This window comes from Schistocerca serialis, chromosome 3 (assembly GCF_023864345.2).
Source record: "Schistocerca serialis cubense isolate TAMUIC-IGC-003099 chromosome 3, iqSchSeri2.2, whole genome shotgun sequence".
Classification (NCBI taxonomy): Eukaryota; Metazoa; Arthropoda; class Insecta; order Orthoptera; family Acrididae; genus Schistocerca; species Schistocerca serialis.
Window position 1 is genome coordinate 988522579 of NC_064640.1, and position 17806 is coordinate 988540384.

Genomic DNA, 17806 nt, shown 5'->3' on the forward strand with positions numbered 1-17806 from the left:
TGTGCCTTTGTCGTCGGGGCCGCCACCTTTAAATACCGGCTCCTCGACCAATGTTCCAGCTTTACGGCCGAGCTTTTTGCTCTCCATCAGGCCGTTCAGTATGCCCGCCGCCACCGCCATTCATCGTACGTACTCTGAGTCAGTCAGAGCAGTGCTCTTCAGAGCCTTGTAGCTCCCTATCCGGTCCATCTGTTGATTCAACGGATACAGCAGTCCCTCCATTCTTTCGCTGATAATGGTGGTTCTGTCAGCTTTCTATGGGTTCCCGGACATGTAGGAGTGCCTGGGAATGAGGCTGCGGATGCTGCAGCCAAGGCTGCAGTCCTCCTGCCTCGGCCAGCCTCCCACTGTGTCCCGTCATCTGACGTTCGTGGGGATGTATGTAAGAGGCTTGTCCTTGTGGTGGGATGCTTGGTCATCCCTCCAAGGAAACAAGCTCCGGGCAGTAAAACCGCTCCCAACTGCTTGGACAACATCCTCCCGACCATCTCGGCGTGAGGAGGTCCTTCTGACCAGGTTGCGGATTGGGCATTGCCGGTTTAGCCACCGCTACCTGCTCTCCGGTGACCCAGCCCCGCAGTGCCCTTGTGGTCAGGAATTAACAGTGCGCCATGTTTTATTGTCGTGTCCCTGTTTTAGTCAATTTCGTGTTGTCCTGTCCCTGCCATCTACTTTACCGGATGTTTTAGCTGATGACGCTCGAGCAGCTGCTCTTTTTCTGCGTTTTATAACTTTAACTGGATTGTCCAAAGACATTTAACCTTTTTACTTATTTTATGTGCATCTTTGTCAGGTCCTTCTGGTGTCCCCCCATCCCCTTGAGTTTTAACAGATTCCATGTGCTCTAACAACAGTGACTGGGCGCTAATGACCTCAGCAGTTGAGAGCCCTTAAACCGAAACAAAAAAAAAAGCCATTTGAATCTGAATCTTGGGAATAAGTGCAATGTAATACACATCAAATAACCATAATGTTTCAGGCAGAATTGAAAGGCATACGATGAAGAAATGAAATAAATAAAACTTTGTAAATATATGGCATTAACAAGATGATTTTTGGGCTTTCCCTACCACCACTCGCCAGCTCATAATTTACAAACAGATCTATTCAGGGAATTGCATGAAGCAGACAGCTTTTTGATAAGTTCAGGCTGTTTACATTTTAACACCAAGCAACAGAGATAAGAACACGTGAAAGAAACATGATCTTAGGGGTGTGTACATGGACTATGATATTGTCAACTGACAATTCGTGGAGGAAAACGTGTAGTTCAGACTAAAGAAAGTGGTTAGAGATTAGTATGTTATGAACTGAGACATTTTATCTGGAAATTTCCCGTTATTTAAAATAAGTTAATAAATCACTCGGGGGGGGGGGGGGGGGGGGGAATGAGGTATTATTGCAGTTCACTATGAAGAGTATTAGATATCTTTCTTTATACTATTTTTTTCAGAAGTTAAAGATTCTGAGATGCCAACCTGTAAGGATGTAGATATCATTTATGGGACTACCTTAGTTTACCCAATTTTCAATCGGAGCAGAGTTCGATCAGCTGTTGAAAAATGAAATGTTGCACCACAATTTTCTTCCTGTTCTAGTGGGGAATTAGTTCATTAGTCGCTGTAAGAAATCACTTGTACTGGTGACAAATGTGAAGGTGTGTAGATTCGTAATATACACTCAAATATAATTTTTTAAGAGGGCCAGACAAAATCACTTGGAATTGTTTTGATTTTTTTTTACTAATGTCCCTATGTTCATGGTTTTTTCACCATTGTTTAAACAATCACACTCCCATTTTCGTCTTCAGATATCAGTTCTGTACAGTCTGACAATTTTGCAACGTGTCCTCAATGACGATGTTGATGCACAAAGAACTTCTCTCAATAAACAACGTCTATAAAAGTATAAGATACTTTATAAACATATTCTAGGTCCACTTATTGTTCTTAAAATTGTCACTTAATGGGGTATTTTAATAGATTAGTCAGCATAAGCAGTAAAATTAACTGTGTCAAAAACTCAAATCTTCATTTACTACCAGTTAATGTTGACCATGTTAATCCTTAGTTCTAGCACCTAAAAATTCTATAACTGATTAATAGCATTTTTGCACATGGTCAACATCTTTGTTTCAGAAAACCTACTTCTATATTGTAGCAGTTCTCCTCTTTTTAAATTTGTTAGATTTGTATGCCTATATAATGTGGAGTCCAAGAACACTTAGTTCAGAGGACAAACCTGAAATTTTGTTTATTTCAAGTTACAAACAATACTGAATTTTTATAAAGGTAAATACTCAAAAGTAAATGCATGGAATAAGTAAAATATTCAAATCCAGGAGTGATGGGCCCGAGTGAATTATTGGTATTTAGGTAATCCGTGTAGACTGTGTGGTTTTTTTTTTTTTTTTTTTTTTTTTTTTTTTTTTTTTTTTTTTTTTTTTTGCCATGACACATATCTCATAGCTTCATTATTCAGCATGTTACTGCGCAACAATATTATATGCACAATGGAGAATTTGTCCTTACAGGCTGACACTATACCTGACTTATTTACTGTAGGTGTTAACATAATTTTGATAGCAGCTTTGGTATGATAAGTGTCTTTCCTTCAATAAATTGTGGCACTGCCTTGGGTTGGAGAGATGGAGATATGGAGATTTTAGACTCCTATCTGGCTTCAAGACTAAACTTTTCAGTAGTTTCTGTATATCATGTTATACCAGTTTTGATGAGATTCCTTTGAGAGTGATATTTCAAATCTTGTCATTGTTACCAAGTCAACTTTTGCTTTTTAAACTCCCAGTCTTCTGTCCTGTCACTATTTAGTAATTATGGAACATAGAAATGAATACATTAATTTCTATAACCTATTTTGTTAACTCTAGAATGCTCCAGTCATTGTTTTGGTTGTTGTAAATCGGTTACTTTATATTGTTTTACATTTGAGTTTCATGAATGTCAATGGAAATAAATTGGTTTCCTTAATGTTCAGAGTCTCCATCCCTGCCTTTCGTGATTCGTTGCTCTACTTTTACTGTCATTTAAGGACCTACTTTATGTAATCATTAATGGTGTATTAAGAAATGAGATGCAGATACGTCTCGCTAGTTTCCCCTACGGTACTGTGATGCTCTTGTCTCACTGTGGAACAATTTTACACCACATCAGACAGCTGTGTCAACTGTTTCCAATATAAAACATACACAATACTCACAGTAACTGCCCTTTCTACAGTGACTTCATTTCATTTTTCTACTACATACATGTTAACATTAACATGTTAAATAGAATGTTTTAACAAATGCTACTGACTGCTAAAAAATGGACTTCAGTTACGTTATCTAAATGATCATTTCCAAAATTGTATGTGTTAACTCAAATTTCTGAAGATTTTGTATGTAGAATCAGTCTTCACATGAACATGATTAGTTAATAATAATTTGCATCATTTTCTAAATCTTGTTTTTCTTTTTTAGATCTGATACACTGTACAAATGAACCAAATGTCTCAATACCACAGCTAGCTAATCTGCTGATAGAACGATCACAGAATACAAATTGGGTTGTTGTGTTCAAGGCTCTGATTACAGTACATCATATGATGTGCTATGGTAATGAGGTAAGTTCCTAAATGCAGTGGTGCAGCTTATTAACTTCTTAGTTATTATAAGTTTTCGCAGATGATTATAGACAGAAATGGCAATTGGAAGATAACTTCAGTGTGTACACTACTTCAGTAAATAGCCCTAGATCTGAAAATAAGTTAAGGCCTACAAATTAAGAGTACTGACCAATAGACGGAGTTGTATGAATATTCTGGTCACAGAATTGTAATGAATCGGTCAGTAATATGAAATTTGGGATTGGTTTTTAAAATCAAATTTTGTGCATCACTTCTAAGGCATTACTAAATTTGTCACTATATTTCCATTAATCTTTTTAGCATATGGAGGACAAAGTACGAAAGGGTAATAAATAGGTGAAGAAAAGTCTGAAGGATGTGATCCGCTGTTAGTGGGATACAGCAGTAAAACTTAGCTACATCTGTATTTCAGTGGAAGATTAATGCATTTGTTGAAAGACTGTAAAACATATAGGATTGTTAGTTTTTTGCCAAGCTATTTTGCTGTTTCAGTGAGATGAAACTATTGGACATTACAATATCAATTTAAGATACCCTCCTAGTTATGTTAAGCTAGTGAAAGATATCTAACAAGAAATGTTAACTGGCCTTAACTGAGCAAAACTGACAAGAACTGTACTTCCTAACATTTTACTCTGGTATATAAAATGATAATTCCAGCAGTACTAATGGCACTATTCCAGCACATAGTTCCAGTGCAGAAAGAAATTCTGATGTAAATTTCTATAAAGTGCTTCGGTATAAAAGTACCTGCAGAAGGTTGCAGAATTTTTGAGGTGTTCAGTGGAACTAGTAAGATTTTTTCTCCAAATGGGCAGAAAGCAGGTTGAAAGTAGTTTTTGCAAACTAGATTGCTGCTGTTGCATTCAGTAAAATGTTGTAAATTAGAACTTAAATACTAAGATCATTACATTTGCATTTACTATCTGTCCTGTACTTTTCAGCGTTTCACACAGTATTTGGCTTCAAGCAACAGTACCTTCCAGTTAAGCAATTTCTTAGATAAATCAGGGGTCCAAGGTATGTCTCCATTGCTTGATCTCTATTATAAAATAAAAATTAAATATTTTTTATTGAATGATACGTGCATTTGATGTTAAATAGTAGTGTAATTCATTTAGTTGGTTTGAGGTGCGACAGATGATAGTGTTTTGTTTTTCTTTCTTGCTTACCAGGGGCACGGGTTGGTAAGTAAAAAAACCAGTACACTTAAGTGACAGCAAGCTGACATACTCAAATCTGATTTGATGCTTATTAATGTGCAAAATACTGTTTACTATAGAGCAACAAAATTCATTAAGAGTAAATTAAAAACTGAGTATGTTTAAGTTAAAAGCCGACTGTACAAATATAGCAGACATCTTTCGCTCTGAAATTATTCACATTCTTAACACATTGTGGACAGTTCCCAAGTGTATTCACATTTTGCACATGATCTGTTGTGGCTGGATCTCGCGATAGTGTGCCCTTTTTTATGAGGATGAAGATGAAGTGTGAATGAATATATTTATGGTACAGAGCAGGAGTTAGTGACAGGAACGTCATTAGACCTGCAGAGAAGTTCAAGGCAGCAGTATTTTCAAATGATTCTGACAACAATAAAAGTGATTCTCTTCTTGTTAAGGATTTGTTTTGTCATAATGTTAATCTTATGTAGATAGCACCAGTCACCCTTAAGCAACCCCCTCCCCGCCCTGTGGGTCCGGGGTTTAGAATAGGCTTGAGGTATTGCCTGCCTGTCGTAAAAGGCGACTAACAGGAGCCTCATGTATTGGCCTTTGTGATGGTCCCCTATAGGGTTTGACCTCCATTTTTCAAAATTTTCCTAAAGAGCGAGCAAATTCGGGAAGGCCGCCTTACATTGTGCATCATGTCCATTGTGCATCATGTCCATTGTGCATCATGTCCATTGTGCATCATGTCCATTGTGCATTGAGACCTTTAGCCCACTTTCTCATCATCGCATTTGTCTCTCTTGGGCAAGGAAACCTTCCTGGGTGCATTTTCCACCGTGCACTATACAGTGTCGTTATCTGCATTGACGATGACCATGGACTTCTTTGCACCTCATACCTAGCACAGTAACCAGTCCGTTGTGGTGGGTCTTCCATGTACCCTGTTGGTTGTAGCCCCCTGACCACACAGGGATCACTCTGCTGATGTCAGCGCAATTAACTCCCCACGTATGCCAAGGGGTAGATGCCCTTCCCCGTGAGGCATCGGAACTCCTGGCAATGGCCATCCTGCCAGGTGGCCTTTGCTGTTGCAGCTGGCTGGCGTCCATGGGGAGGACTCCTGGTTTGGAGTGGGTGGCATCAGGGTGGCTGACAGGTGATGAAGTGAAGTGTAGTCAGTCACCTCTTGCTGGTGGTGAACCACCAGCAGTCTTCAAGCATTCATGAGCTAAATTCAACATACAGAAGTACAACCCCAAATCGTTCCCCTCCCGGGCCACACCCTGAGGAACATCAGACGAAGGATGGCAGCAGATCTTATTCGCCCCAGTACTTTGTATATTTGAGAGCTGATGGGGAATCTTCCATGATAAAGCCTCGGTATTTTGTTGTGCATTTAGAGGAAACGTTTGGGTAGGTGGAGGGAGTGTCCAAAATTAGATCTGGGTCAGTCTTCATCAAAACGGCATCCTTTGCCTAGTCATGGACGTTACACGCTTGTGACAAGCTGGGGATTTTCCTGTAACTATCACGCCCCCATAAGAGCTTAAATGTGGTCCAGGGTATCATATTTCACAGGGAACTTCTTCTGCAGTCTGATGAGCTGTGTCCCACTTTAGAGTGGTGAGGTGTAGATTTCATCCGGCGTGTCCACAGAGGTCTGAGGGATAATCAGGTTGCCAATGGTGCCTTCATCTTGGCCTTCAAGGGTGATAAATTACCGGAGAAGGTCAAGGCGATGATCTACCACTGTGACGTGAAACCCTATATCCCTCCCCCAATGTGGTGCTTCAAATGTTGGAAGTTCGATCATATGTCTTTCTGCTGTACTTCCAGTGTCACATGTAGAGATTGTGGATGCTCATCACACCCCAATACTCAATGTGCCCCACCTCATCTGTATCAACTGCACAAAGCACCATTCGCCTTGCTCGCCTGACTGCAGGATTCTCCAGAAAGAAAGGAAAATCATGGAGTAAAAGACTGTGGACCGACTGGCACTGGGGGTGGCACATTTCTTACTGGCAGAGGCAGAGATGTCTGCCTCTTAAATACTGCGGCTGCCAAACATTTCAGTATGGCACATGTTTGGCCATTGATATCGGTTTGCAGTCCTTGCCTTCTCTCATCTATCCAGTGAGGAGCCTGTAGGGTAGTGACCACTTCCCCATTTTCCTATCATTGCCCTGGCATCAGGCCCATGGACGCCTGCCCATATGGACTTCAAATAAGGTGGAATGGGGAAACTTTCACCTCTGCTGTCACCATTGAATCTCCCCCACATGGTAACATTGATATGGTCATTGAGCAGTTAGCAACGATAGTTTCTGCGGCAGAAAGCGCAATCCCTCGTACTTTAGGGTGCATCCAGTGAATGACAGTCGCTTGATGGTCGCTGAAAGTCACTGAGGCAATTAAAGAACATCTGCGAGCTCTACACTGGCATAAGCGGCACCCTTCCCTGGAGCACCTCATAGCCTTCGAATGGCTCCATGCCCCCGTTCGCCAACTTATCAAACGATGGAAGTAGGAGTGGTGGGAGAAGTAAGTCTAGATGATTGGGTGCCATATGCCACCTTCCCAAGTCTGGGCAGAGATGAAACGTCTTTCCGGGTACCACACCCCAACAGGTGTCCCCAGTGTTACAAAAAATGGCGTGTTATCTACAGACGCAAACGTGATTGCCGAGCCCCTGCATTGGAGAATTACCCCCCAGCCTTTCACTCTCAAATGGCAGCTGGAAGAGAATGTCCTCTCATTCAATACACACCACAGTGAATCCTATAATGCCACATTTACAGAGAGTGGGAGCTGCTCAGTGCCCTTGCACATTGCCCCGACACAGCTCCTGGGCCAGATTGGAACCACAGTCAGATGATTAGACATCTCTCATCTTACCACAAGTGACATCTCCTTGTCATCTTCAACTGGATCTGGTGCCCTGGCGTCTTTCCATTGCAATGGTGAGAGAGCACAGTCATTCCGGTGCTCAAACCCGGTTAAATCCCACTTGATGTGGATAGCTATTGGTCCATCAGTCTCGCCAACGTTCTTTGTAAGCTGCTGGAACGTATGGTATGTCGGTGGTTGGTTTGGGTCCTGGAGTCATGTGGCCTACTGGCTCCATGTCAGGGCGGCTTCTGCCAGATTCGTTCTACCACTGATAATCTTATGTCCCTAGAGTCTGCCATCCAAACAGCCTTCTCCAGATGACAACACCTGGTTGCCATCTTTTTTTACTTACATAAAGCATAAGATAAGACAAGACCTGGCGACATCATATACTTGCCACATTGTATGAGTGGGGTATCCAGAGCCTGCTCCCAATCTTTGTCCAAAATTTCCTGTCACTTTGTACTTTCGTGTCCAAGTTGGTGCATCCCATAGTTTCATCCATATCCAGGTGACTGGAGTCCCTCAGGGCTCTGTATTACGTGTTCCTCTATTTTTAGTGGCCATTAATGGTCTAGCAGCAGCAGCTGTCTGCCTTATGTCTCATCTTCTCTGTATGCAGAAGACTTCTGCATTTCGTACTGTTGCTCCAGTACTGGTGTCACTGAGCGTTGCCGAGAGGGAGCCATCCACTAGGTGCAATCATGGGCTCTAGCCCACAGCTTCCAGTTTACAGCTGCGGCCTCGTACCGTTCATCTGGACCCAGAACTTTACCTTCACTGTTGTGGAGACATTGATTATTGGGACTGGTTTTAGACATTCGATTTACTTGACTCACTCACCTTCGTCAGCTTGAGCGGAAGTGCTGGCAGCACCTCAATGCTCTCCATTGCCTGAGCAACGCCAATTGGGCTGCAGATTGCTGTACGCTGCTGAGACTCTACAGAGCCCTTTTCCAATCCCGAATTGACAATGGGAATGTGGTTTATTGTTTGGCAGTGCCCTCAGCATTGCATTTACTAGACCCTGTGCACCACTGTGGGGTTTGACTAGTGACAGCTTTCTGGAACAGTCTGGTGACCAACCAGACATGCACAACTGCTTACCAGTTATGCAGCACACATTCATAGTTCTCCTGAGCATCCGAATTATTCTCATTTTCCAGTCTGCGGCAGTCCATCTTCTGCATCGGTGGCCCAGGTCGAGGCTAAAGATTGCAGTTCACGTGCAGTCCCTTATCTCCGGACTGGAGTCCTTTCCTTTACCACCTCTACTTGCAGTCCATTCACATATGCCTCCATGGTGTACGCTTGGCCCAGCTTCGTGTGGACACTTCACGTGGCCCCATGGACTCCATTAACCCTTAGACACTGGACTCTCATTCGGGAGGACGACGGTTCAATCCTGCGTCCAGCCATCCTGATTTAGGTTTTCCGTGATTTCCCTAAATCACTCCAGGCAAATGTCGGGATGGTTCCTCTGAAAGGGCACGGCCGACTTCCTTCCCTAATCCGATGAGACCGATGACCTAGCTGTCTGGTCTCCTTCCCCAAACAACCCCACTCCATTAACCCTGCAGCTCTCCACTGCCACTTCCTCATTATTCTTGACGTATTCTGGGGCTCTGAAGTGGTTTACAGCGATGGCTCATGGTCGCGTTTGCTTTGCCTACGTTCATGGTGGCCATGTTGAACAGCATTCCTTACCTGATGGCTGCGGTGTATTCACTGCAGAGCTGGTGGCCATTTCTCTTGCACTTCCGTATCTCTGTTCGTGCCCTTGGGAGTCTTTTCTTTTACGTACTGACTCTTTCAGCAGACTGAAAACTATCGACCAGTGCTACCCTTGTCATCCTTTGGTAGTGTCCATCCAGGAGTCCCTCTGTCCTGGAACCGTCCAGTCATTCAGTGGTGGTCGTCTGGACCCCTGGTCACATTGGAATCCCAGGAAATGAAATTGCTGACAGGCTGGCCAAACAGGCTACACGGAAACCACTTCCGGATATAGGCATCTCATGCAACTGACCTGCGTTCATTATTACAACACAAGGTTTATCAGCTTTGGCAGAGAGAATGGCAAAAATCTCAGTACACACAACAAACTGTGAACCATTAAGGGAAGTCCTCGATGAGGGCCTCTTGGAGGGACTCCGTGGTTCCCTGCCGGCTCCGCATTGCCCATGCCTGAGCAACTGACGGTTACCTCCTGCGCCGTGAAGACCCACCTCAGTGTTGATGCAGTGCCCGGTTGACAGTGGTCCATATTCTTCTGCTCTGTCCTTCTTTGTCTGCCCTGGGACTTCATCTTCAGTTGTCAGACTTGTTATCATTGATTTTAGCAGGCAATGCCTCATCGGCTGATTTGGTTTCAAGTTTCATCTGTGAGGGTGGGTTTTATCATTTGATCTGACTTTTAGTGCATCTCTTACGTCCCTCTCTGTCCTGCATTCTAGTGCTTTTTGGGTGGAGGTTTTCATATGTTACAGCGTGACTGGCTTTTCCTTTCTATTTTTGTGGTCAGCCAGCTGCTGTAATCTGCTCGCTTTTTTATACTCTTCTGTTTCTTGTATCTCTCTGTGTTGTCATCTTTCGTTCCTTCTCCCTTCTTTCCCTTCTTTCCCTTCTTTCCCTTCTTTCCCTTCTTTCCCTTCTTTCCTTTCTTCTTTCCCTTCTTTCCTTTCTTCTTTCCCTTCTTTCCTTTCTTCTTTCCCTTCTTTCCTTTCTTCTTTCCCTTCTTTCCTTTCTTCTTTCCCTTCTTTCCTTTCTTCTTTCCCTTCTTTCCTTTCTTCTTTCCCTTCTTTCCTTTCTTCTTTCCCTTCTTTCCTTTCTTCTTTCCCTTCTTTCCTTTCTTCTTTCCCTTCTTTCCTTTCTTCTTTCCCTTCTTTCCTTTCTTCTTTCCCTTCTTTCCCTTCTTCTTTCCCTTCTTTCCCTTCTTCTTTCCCTTCTTCTTTCCCTTCTTTCCCTTCTTCTTTCCCTTCTTCTTTCCCTTCTTCTTTCCCTTCTTCTTTCCCTTCTTCTTTCCCTTCTTCTTTCCCTTCTTCTTTCCCTTCTTCTTTCCCTTCTCCTTTCCCTTCTCCTTTCCCTTCTCCTTTCCCTTCTCCTTTCCCTTCTCCTTTCCCTTCTCCTTTCCCTTCTCCTTTCCCTTCTCCTTTCCCTTCTCCTTTCCCTTCTCCTTTCCCTTCTCCTTTCCCTTCTCCTTTCCCTTCTCCTTTCCCTTCTCCTTTCCCTTCTCCTTTCCCTTCTCCTTTCCCTTCTCCTTTCCCTTCTCCTTTCCCTTCTCCTTTCCCTTCTCCTTTCCCTTCTTCTTTCCTTTCTCCTTTCCCTTCTTCTTTCCTTTCTCCTTTCCCTTCTTCTTTCCTTTCTCCTTTCCCTTCTTCTTTCCTTTCTCCTTTCCCTTCTTCTTTCCTTTCTCCTTTCCCTTCTTCTTTCCTTTCTCCTTTCCCTTCTTCTTTTCTTTCTCCTTTCCCTTCTTCTTTTCTTTCTCCTTTCCCTTCTTCTTTTCTTTCTCCTTTCCCTTCTTTCTTTCTTTCCCTTCTTTTCTTTCCTTCTGTCCCCCTCGTGTTATGTCTTGTCTGTTTTATTCTCACACTTGTGGCATTGTTTTATTAGGAACAAGGGACCGATGACCTTGTAGTTTGGTCCCTTCTCCCCCCTCTTTTAAACCAACCAACCAACCAACCAACCAGCCTTAGGCACTGGCTAAGCTAGTGCCATTTTGTATATGCTAATCTTCATTGTAAAGCATATCATAGCAAGACTTAAGTGTAGTTCCTTGGTTTTGTATTGAGTGCTTTCACCAGTGTCTGAACATAATTGCAATTACCACACAGGTTATTCAAACATTTATGTTTGTGACTTCAGTGTAGGTATCTAATTTTTCCTTATAATGTTCAGAAATAGTCCTTTTTGCTTCATATTTTCTACTGCTCATATTAGAACTATTTCTGTTAGAACAAGATATTCAGTTAAGTCTCCCCTTCACCCCCTGCGGGTCTGGGGTAAGAATAGGCCCTAGGTATTCCTGCCTGTCGTAAGAGGCGACTAAAAGGAGTTTCAACCGTTTCGGCCTTCTATGTGATGGTCCCCCTTGGGGTTTGACCTCCATTTTTCAAAATTCTACAGAAGTACGAGCCTTTTGGGGAAGGACACCTTACATGGTGTACCACTGGTCCTAAGTGGACTAAGACCTTGGCACTCAGCATTGCACTGGCGTTGTAACCATACCCACTATTCCTCCAATTGGGCCTAAATGCGTTATGGGTTGTCCCAGTTACGCCCATAGTGCATCTCCATGTGCACCAGCGATCATGATGGACTTTCCATGGCACCAGAAATCCAGCACGGTAGCCAGCCCGTTGTGGTGGGGTCGTCATGTACCCTCTAGGTTGTAGCCCCCTGACAACACAGGGATCGTACTGCCGATACCTGAGCTGCACCCTCCCCACGTCGGCCAAGGAGTAGATGCCCGTCTCCTTGGGGCATCAGGACTCCCGGCAATGGTCATTCTGCCAGGTGGCCCTTGATGCGGCTGGGTGGCGCCCGTGGGGAGAGCCCCTGGTCGGAGTGGGTGGTATCGGGGCGGACGTTTCGCAGATGAAACGTCAACATGTATCAGGTCGCTCTGCGGCCGAGTCTTTCAAAAGGAAAGGTACTGTCTCCAGTTCTGGTTCTCCTGCCCTTTCCCCCTTGGCCACTCCATGGGAGGAGGGACAGGCCCGCTGGCTTGGGGTGAAGTACTTCCCCCGCTATTTGGTCTGTTCTCGAACGGATGGGGGGACGTTCGCCACCTCCAAGCCCATGGTCTTTGTTCAGCACATGGAGGACGTCTTTGGGGAAATCGAGGCTCTCAGCAAGATGCGTTCAGGGTCCATTCTTCTCAAGACCACCTCCGCCACACAGTCGGTGGCGCTCCAGGCGTGCGACCGCCTAGGGGACATCCCAGTATCCATTGTCCCACATCTGGCACTAAATAGGACGCAGGGGGTTATATTTCATCGTGACCTCCTACTACAATCTGATGAGGAGCTCAGGGCCAACCTGGAGCGCCGAGGCGTGCATTTCGTCCGGCGAGTCCAGCGCGGCCCCAAAGACCGTCGCATCGACACCGGGGCCTTTATCCTCGCCTTTGAGGGGGATGTTCTCCCGGAGAAGGTAAAGGTGATGTGCTACCGGTGTGATGTGCTACCGGTGTGACGTGCGACCTTACGTCCCGCCTCCTAGGCGCTGTTTTAGGTGTTTGCGCTTTGGGCACATGTCGTCACGGTGTGAGGATGAGCCCCTTTGTGGCGATTGTGGACGTCCTCTTCGTGAGGAACATACATGCACCCCACCACCTCGGTGCGTTAATTGTCCTGGCGTCCACTTGAATAAGATCCTCAGACTGCCCCGCATATCAGAAGGAGAAGAAGAAGAAGATAAAAGAAATCAAAACTTGGATCGGCTCTCTTATTCTGAGGCCCGGAAGAAGTACGACCGCCTCCATCCCGTGTCATTGACCACTTCGTTCGCCTCAGTTGTGTCCACTCCTTCCGCGGTATCCTCACCCCTATCCTGTCCCCCCTCCGCCTCCTCCGCCCATCAGGGGGCTCTGCCTCCGCCTCCCAAATCCTCCTCCCCCGTGGCCCCCACCCCCTCTGCCCCAGGGGCCACTCCTCCTCCTCCTCCTCCTCCTCCTCCTCCTCCTCCCCCCCCCTCCCCCCACGCCACCTGAGAAGCGATCCTCTTCTCAGGCGGCCATCGGGGAAACGTTCCGCACCCCAGCTTCCGAGGTCCGGCGTTCCAAAACGGACCCCGCGCGTGAGGACCTTCTTCGGGTCCAGCCCACCATCCCTGTGCCTCCTCGGCCTTCCAAGAAGGCCTCCAAGAAGAAGTCTCTATCCCCCTCTCCACCCCGGCGCGTTTCGTCTGACGCTCCATCCGTGAGTCGCTGCTCCCGGCCGTCCTCAGTTTCGCCGGGACGCTCTGCTGCCAGGCGCTCCGCCGGCCTTTCGTCGGCAAATGATGCGGCCCCTCCTACACAACCAGGGACAGCGGCCGCGGCTGGCGACGAGTCAATGGAACCGGATCCGCCTACCGTCGGTTGTAGCATTGTTCCCTCGCAACCTGGCCCTCCGCTGCCGTCGAGGTGACCATCTCTTCCCCTGTCTCGTTCCCCCAACCTTTTGACTAGCGATGGCGTTGTTTCATTGGAACATAAGAGGTATTCGATCTAATCGGGAGGAATTACAACTGCTCCTCCGCCTGCGCTGTCCGCTCGTCCTTGGTCTCCAGGAAACCAAGTTGTGCCCAACTGACCGTATTGCCTTTACCCACTATACCTCGGAGCGGTATGACCTCACCCCTGTGGACGGTATCCCAGCTCATGGTGGGGTCATGTTGCTCGTTCGGGACGATGTTTATTACCATCCCATCCCATTGACCACCCCACTCCACGCAATAGCTGTCCGCATTACTCTTTCTGCTTTTACTTTTTCAGTTTGTACCATCTACACTCCACCGTCATCTGCTGTTAGTCGGGCTGACATGATGCACCTGATTGTTCAGCTTCCCCCGCCGTTCTTATTGTTTGGCGACTTCAATGCCCATCATCCCCTTTGGGGCTCTCCTGCATCCTGTCCAAGAGGCTCACTCTTGGCGGATGTCTTCAACCATCTCAATCTTGTCTGCCTCAATACCGGCGCCCCGACTTTCGTCTCGGACTCTACTCATACCTACTCCCACTTGGATCTCTCGATCATTTCTACCACTCTTGCCCGTCGGTTCGAGTGGTATGTCCTTTCTGACACCTATTCGAGCGACCACTTCCCCTGTGTCGTTCGTCTCCTGCACCACACCCCATCCCCACGTCCTTCGAGCTGGAACATACTGAAAGCTGACTGGGGACTTTACTCCTCCCTGGCGACCTTTCCGGACCACGATTTTCCCAGTTGTGACAGTCAGGTCGAATACCTCACGGCTGTTATCATCAATGCTGCCGAACGTTCCATTCCTCGTACTACTACTTCTTCTTCACGTCGCGTTTCCGTCCCCTGGTGGAACGAGGCTTGTAGGGACGCTATCCGTGCTCGACGACGTGCTTTACGCACCTTTCGCCACCATCCTACGTTGGCGAATTGTATTGAATACAAACGACTCAGAGCGCAATGCCGTAGAGTCATCAAAGACAGCAAAAAAGCTTGTTGGGCCTCTTTCACCAGCTCCTTTAACAGTTTTACTCCCTCTTCCGTCGTTTGGGGTAGCCTGCGCCGGCTGTCGGGCATTAAGGCCCACTCCTCAGTACCTGGCCTGACCTCGGGTAATGAGGTCCTTGTTGATCCTGTGGCTGTCTCCAACGCCTTTGGCCGCTTTTTCGCGGAGGTTTCAAGCTCCGCCCATTACCATCCTGCCTTCCTTCCCAGGAAAGAGGCAGAAGAGGCTCGGCGACCTTCCTTCCAGTCGTTGAATCTGGAAACTTATAATGCCCTCTTTACTATGCGGGAACTCGAACGTGCGCTTGCACTGTCCCGGTCCTCTGCTCCGGGGCCAGATGCCATTCACGTTCAGATGCTGGCACACCTTTCTCCGGCGGGCAAAAGCTTCCTTCTTCGTACCTACAATCGCGTCTGGACCGAAGGTCAAGTCCCCATGCGTTGGCGTGACGCCGTTGTTGTTCCTATACCCAAACCCGGGAAGGATAAACACCTTCCTTCTAGTTACCGCCCCATTTCTCTTACAAGCTGTGTCTGTAAGGTGATGGAGCGCATGGTTAATGCTCGGTTAGTCGGGATTCTTGAATCTCGATGACTACTTACTAATGTCCAATGCGGCTTTCGGTGCCGCCGCTCCGCTGTTGACCACCTTGTGACCTTGTCGACATTCATCATGAACAACTTTTTGCGAAGGCGCCAAACGGTAGCCGTGTTCTTCGACTTGGAGAAGGCTTATGATACCTGTTGGAGAGGAGGTATCCTCCGCACTATGCACAGGTGGGGCCTACGCGGTCGCCTGCCCCTTTTTATTGATTCCTTTTTAACGGATCGAAAGTTTAGGGTATGTGTGGGTTCTGTATTGTCCGACGTCTTCCTCCAGGAGAACGGAGTGCCTCAGGGCTCCGTCTTGAGTGTAGCCCTTTTTGCCATCGCAATCAATCCAATTATGGATTGCATTCCACCTAATGTCTCAGGCTCTCTCTTTGTCGATGACTTCGCGATCTACTGCAGTGCCCAGAGAACATGCCTCCTGGAGCGCTGCCTTCAGCGTTGTCTAGACAGCCTCTACTCTTGGAGCGTGGCAAATGGCTTCCGGTTCTCTGAAGAGAAGACAGTTTGTATCAACTTTTGGCGATATAAAGCGTTCCTTCCGCCATCCTTACATCTCGGTCCCGTTGTTCTCCCATTCGTGGACACAACTAAGTTTCTAGGGCTCACGTTGGACAGGAAACTGTGTTGGTCTCCACATGTCTCTTATTTGGCGGCCCGTTGTACACGTTCCCTTAATGTCCTCAGAGTTCTTAGCGGTTCATCTTGGGGAGCGGATCGCACTGTCCTGCTTCGCTTGTATCGGTCCATAGTTCGATCGAAGCTGGATTATGTGAGCTTCGTCCGCTCGGCCATCCCTCTTACGCCGGCTCAACTCCATCCACCATCGAGGGATACGTCTTGCGACCGGAGCCTTCTACACTAGTCCTGTCGAGAGGCTTTATGCTGAAGCTGCCGAGTTACCATTGACCTACCGGCGCGACGTACTGCTGTGTCGGTATGCCTGCCGGCTGTTGTGTATGCCCGACCACCCCTCTTAAGAGTCCTTCTTCGCCGATTCTCTCGACCGTCAGTACGGGTTGTATGTCTCTGCCCTGCTGCCTCCCGCAGTCCGCTTCCGTCGCCTGCTTCGACTATTGGATTTTGCCCTCCCTACCACCTTCAGAGAGGGTGAGAGCCCGACACCACCTTGGCTCCAGGCTCCGGTTCATATTCATCTCGACCTCAGCTCACTCCCGAAGGAGGGTACTCCGGCTGCAGTGTATTGCTCACGGTTTGTCGAACTTCGTGCTCGACTTGACGGGCACACCTTTATTTACACCGATGGCTCCAAAACTGACGACGGTGTCGGCTGTGCCTTTGTCGTCGGGGCCGCCACCTTTAAATACCGGCTCCTCGACCAATGTTCCAGCTTTACGACCGAGCTTTTTGCTCTCCATCAGGCCGTTCAGTATGCCCGCTGCCACCGCCATTCATCATATGTACTCTGCTCTGACTCACTCAGTGCTCTTCAGAGCCTTGGAGCTCCCTATCCGGTCCATCTGTTGAGTCAACGGATACAGCAGTCCCTCCATTCTTTCGCTGATAATGGTGGTTCTGTCAGCTTTCTGTGGGTTCCCGGACATGTAGGGGTGCCTGGGAACGAGGCTGCGGATGCTGCAGCCAAGGCTGCAGTCCTCCTGCCTCGGCCAGCCTCCCATTGTGTCCCGTCATCTGACGTTCGTGGGGATGTATGTAAGAGGCTTGTGTCTTTGTGGTGGGATGCTTGGTCATCCCTCCAAGGAAACAAGCTCCGGGCAGTAAAACCGCTCCCAACTGCTTGGACAACATCCTCCCGACCATCTCGGCGTGAGGAGGTCCTTCTGACCAGGTTGCGGATTGGGCATTGCCGGTTTAGCCACCGCTACCTGCTCTCCGGTGACCCAGCCCCGCAGTGCCCTTGTGGTCAGGAATTAACAGTGCGCCATGTTTTATTGTCGTGTCCCTGTTTTAGTCAATTTTGTGTTGTCCTGTCCCTGCCATCTACTTTACCGGATGTTTTAGCTGATAACGCTCGAGCTGCTGCTCGTATTCTGCGTTTTATAACTTTAACTGGCTTGTCCAAAGACATTTAACCTTTTTACTTATTTTATGTGCATCTTTGTCAGGTCCTTCTGATGTCCCCCCCATCCCCTTGAATTTTAGCAGATTCCATGTGCTCTAACACCAGTGACTGGGCGCTAATGACTTCAGCAGTTGAGCGCCCTTAAACCCTACCAAAAAAAAAGTCTTCCCTTCACATTAACAAAACTGGATTTCAGTTAATCCAATTATATTAATTGGACTACTTAATTCAATGAATTGTAGATAATCCTA

At 46.9% G+C, this 17806-nt stretch overlaps 1 protein-coding gene across 8 annotated transcripts in view; it reads left to right on the top strand.

Annotated features, from left to right (window-relative positions):
* The window catches only part of LOC126471438 (phosphatidylinositol-binding clathrin assembly protein LAP-like), a 182015-nt gene that overhangs the window by 100416 nt on the left and 63793 nt on the right, over nt 1-17806 (top strand). For all 8 annotated transcript variants that reach the window (XM_050099601.1, XM_050099602.1, XM_050099603.1 and 5 more), the window contains exons 2-3: nt 3482-3624; nt 4593-4668. In XM_050099601.1, coding sequence (XP_049955558.1) covers nt 3482-3624; nt 4593-4668 — 219 coding nt within the window. The remainder of the gene's footprint in view (nt 1-3481; nt 3625-4592; nt 4669-17806) is intronic.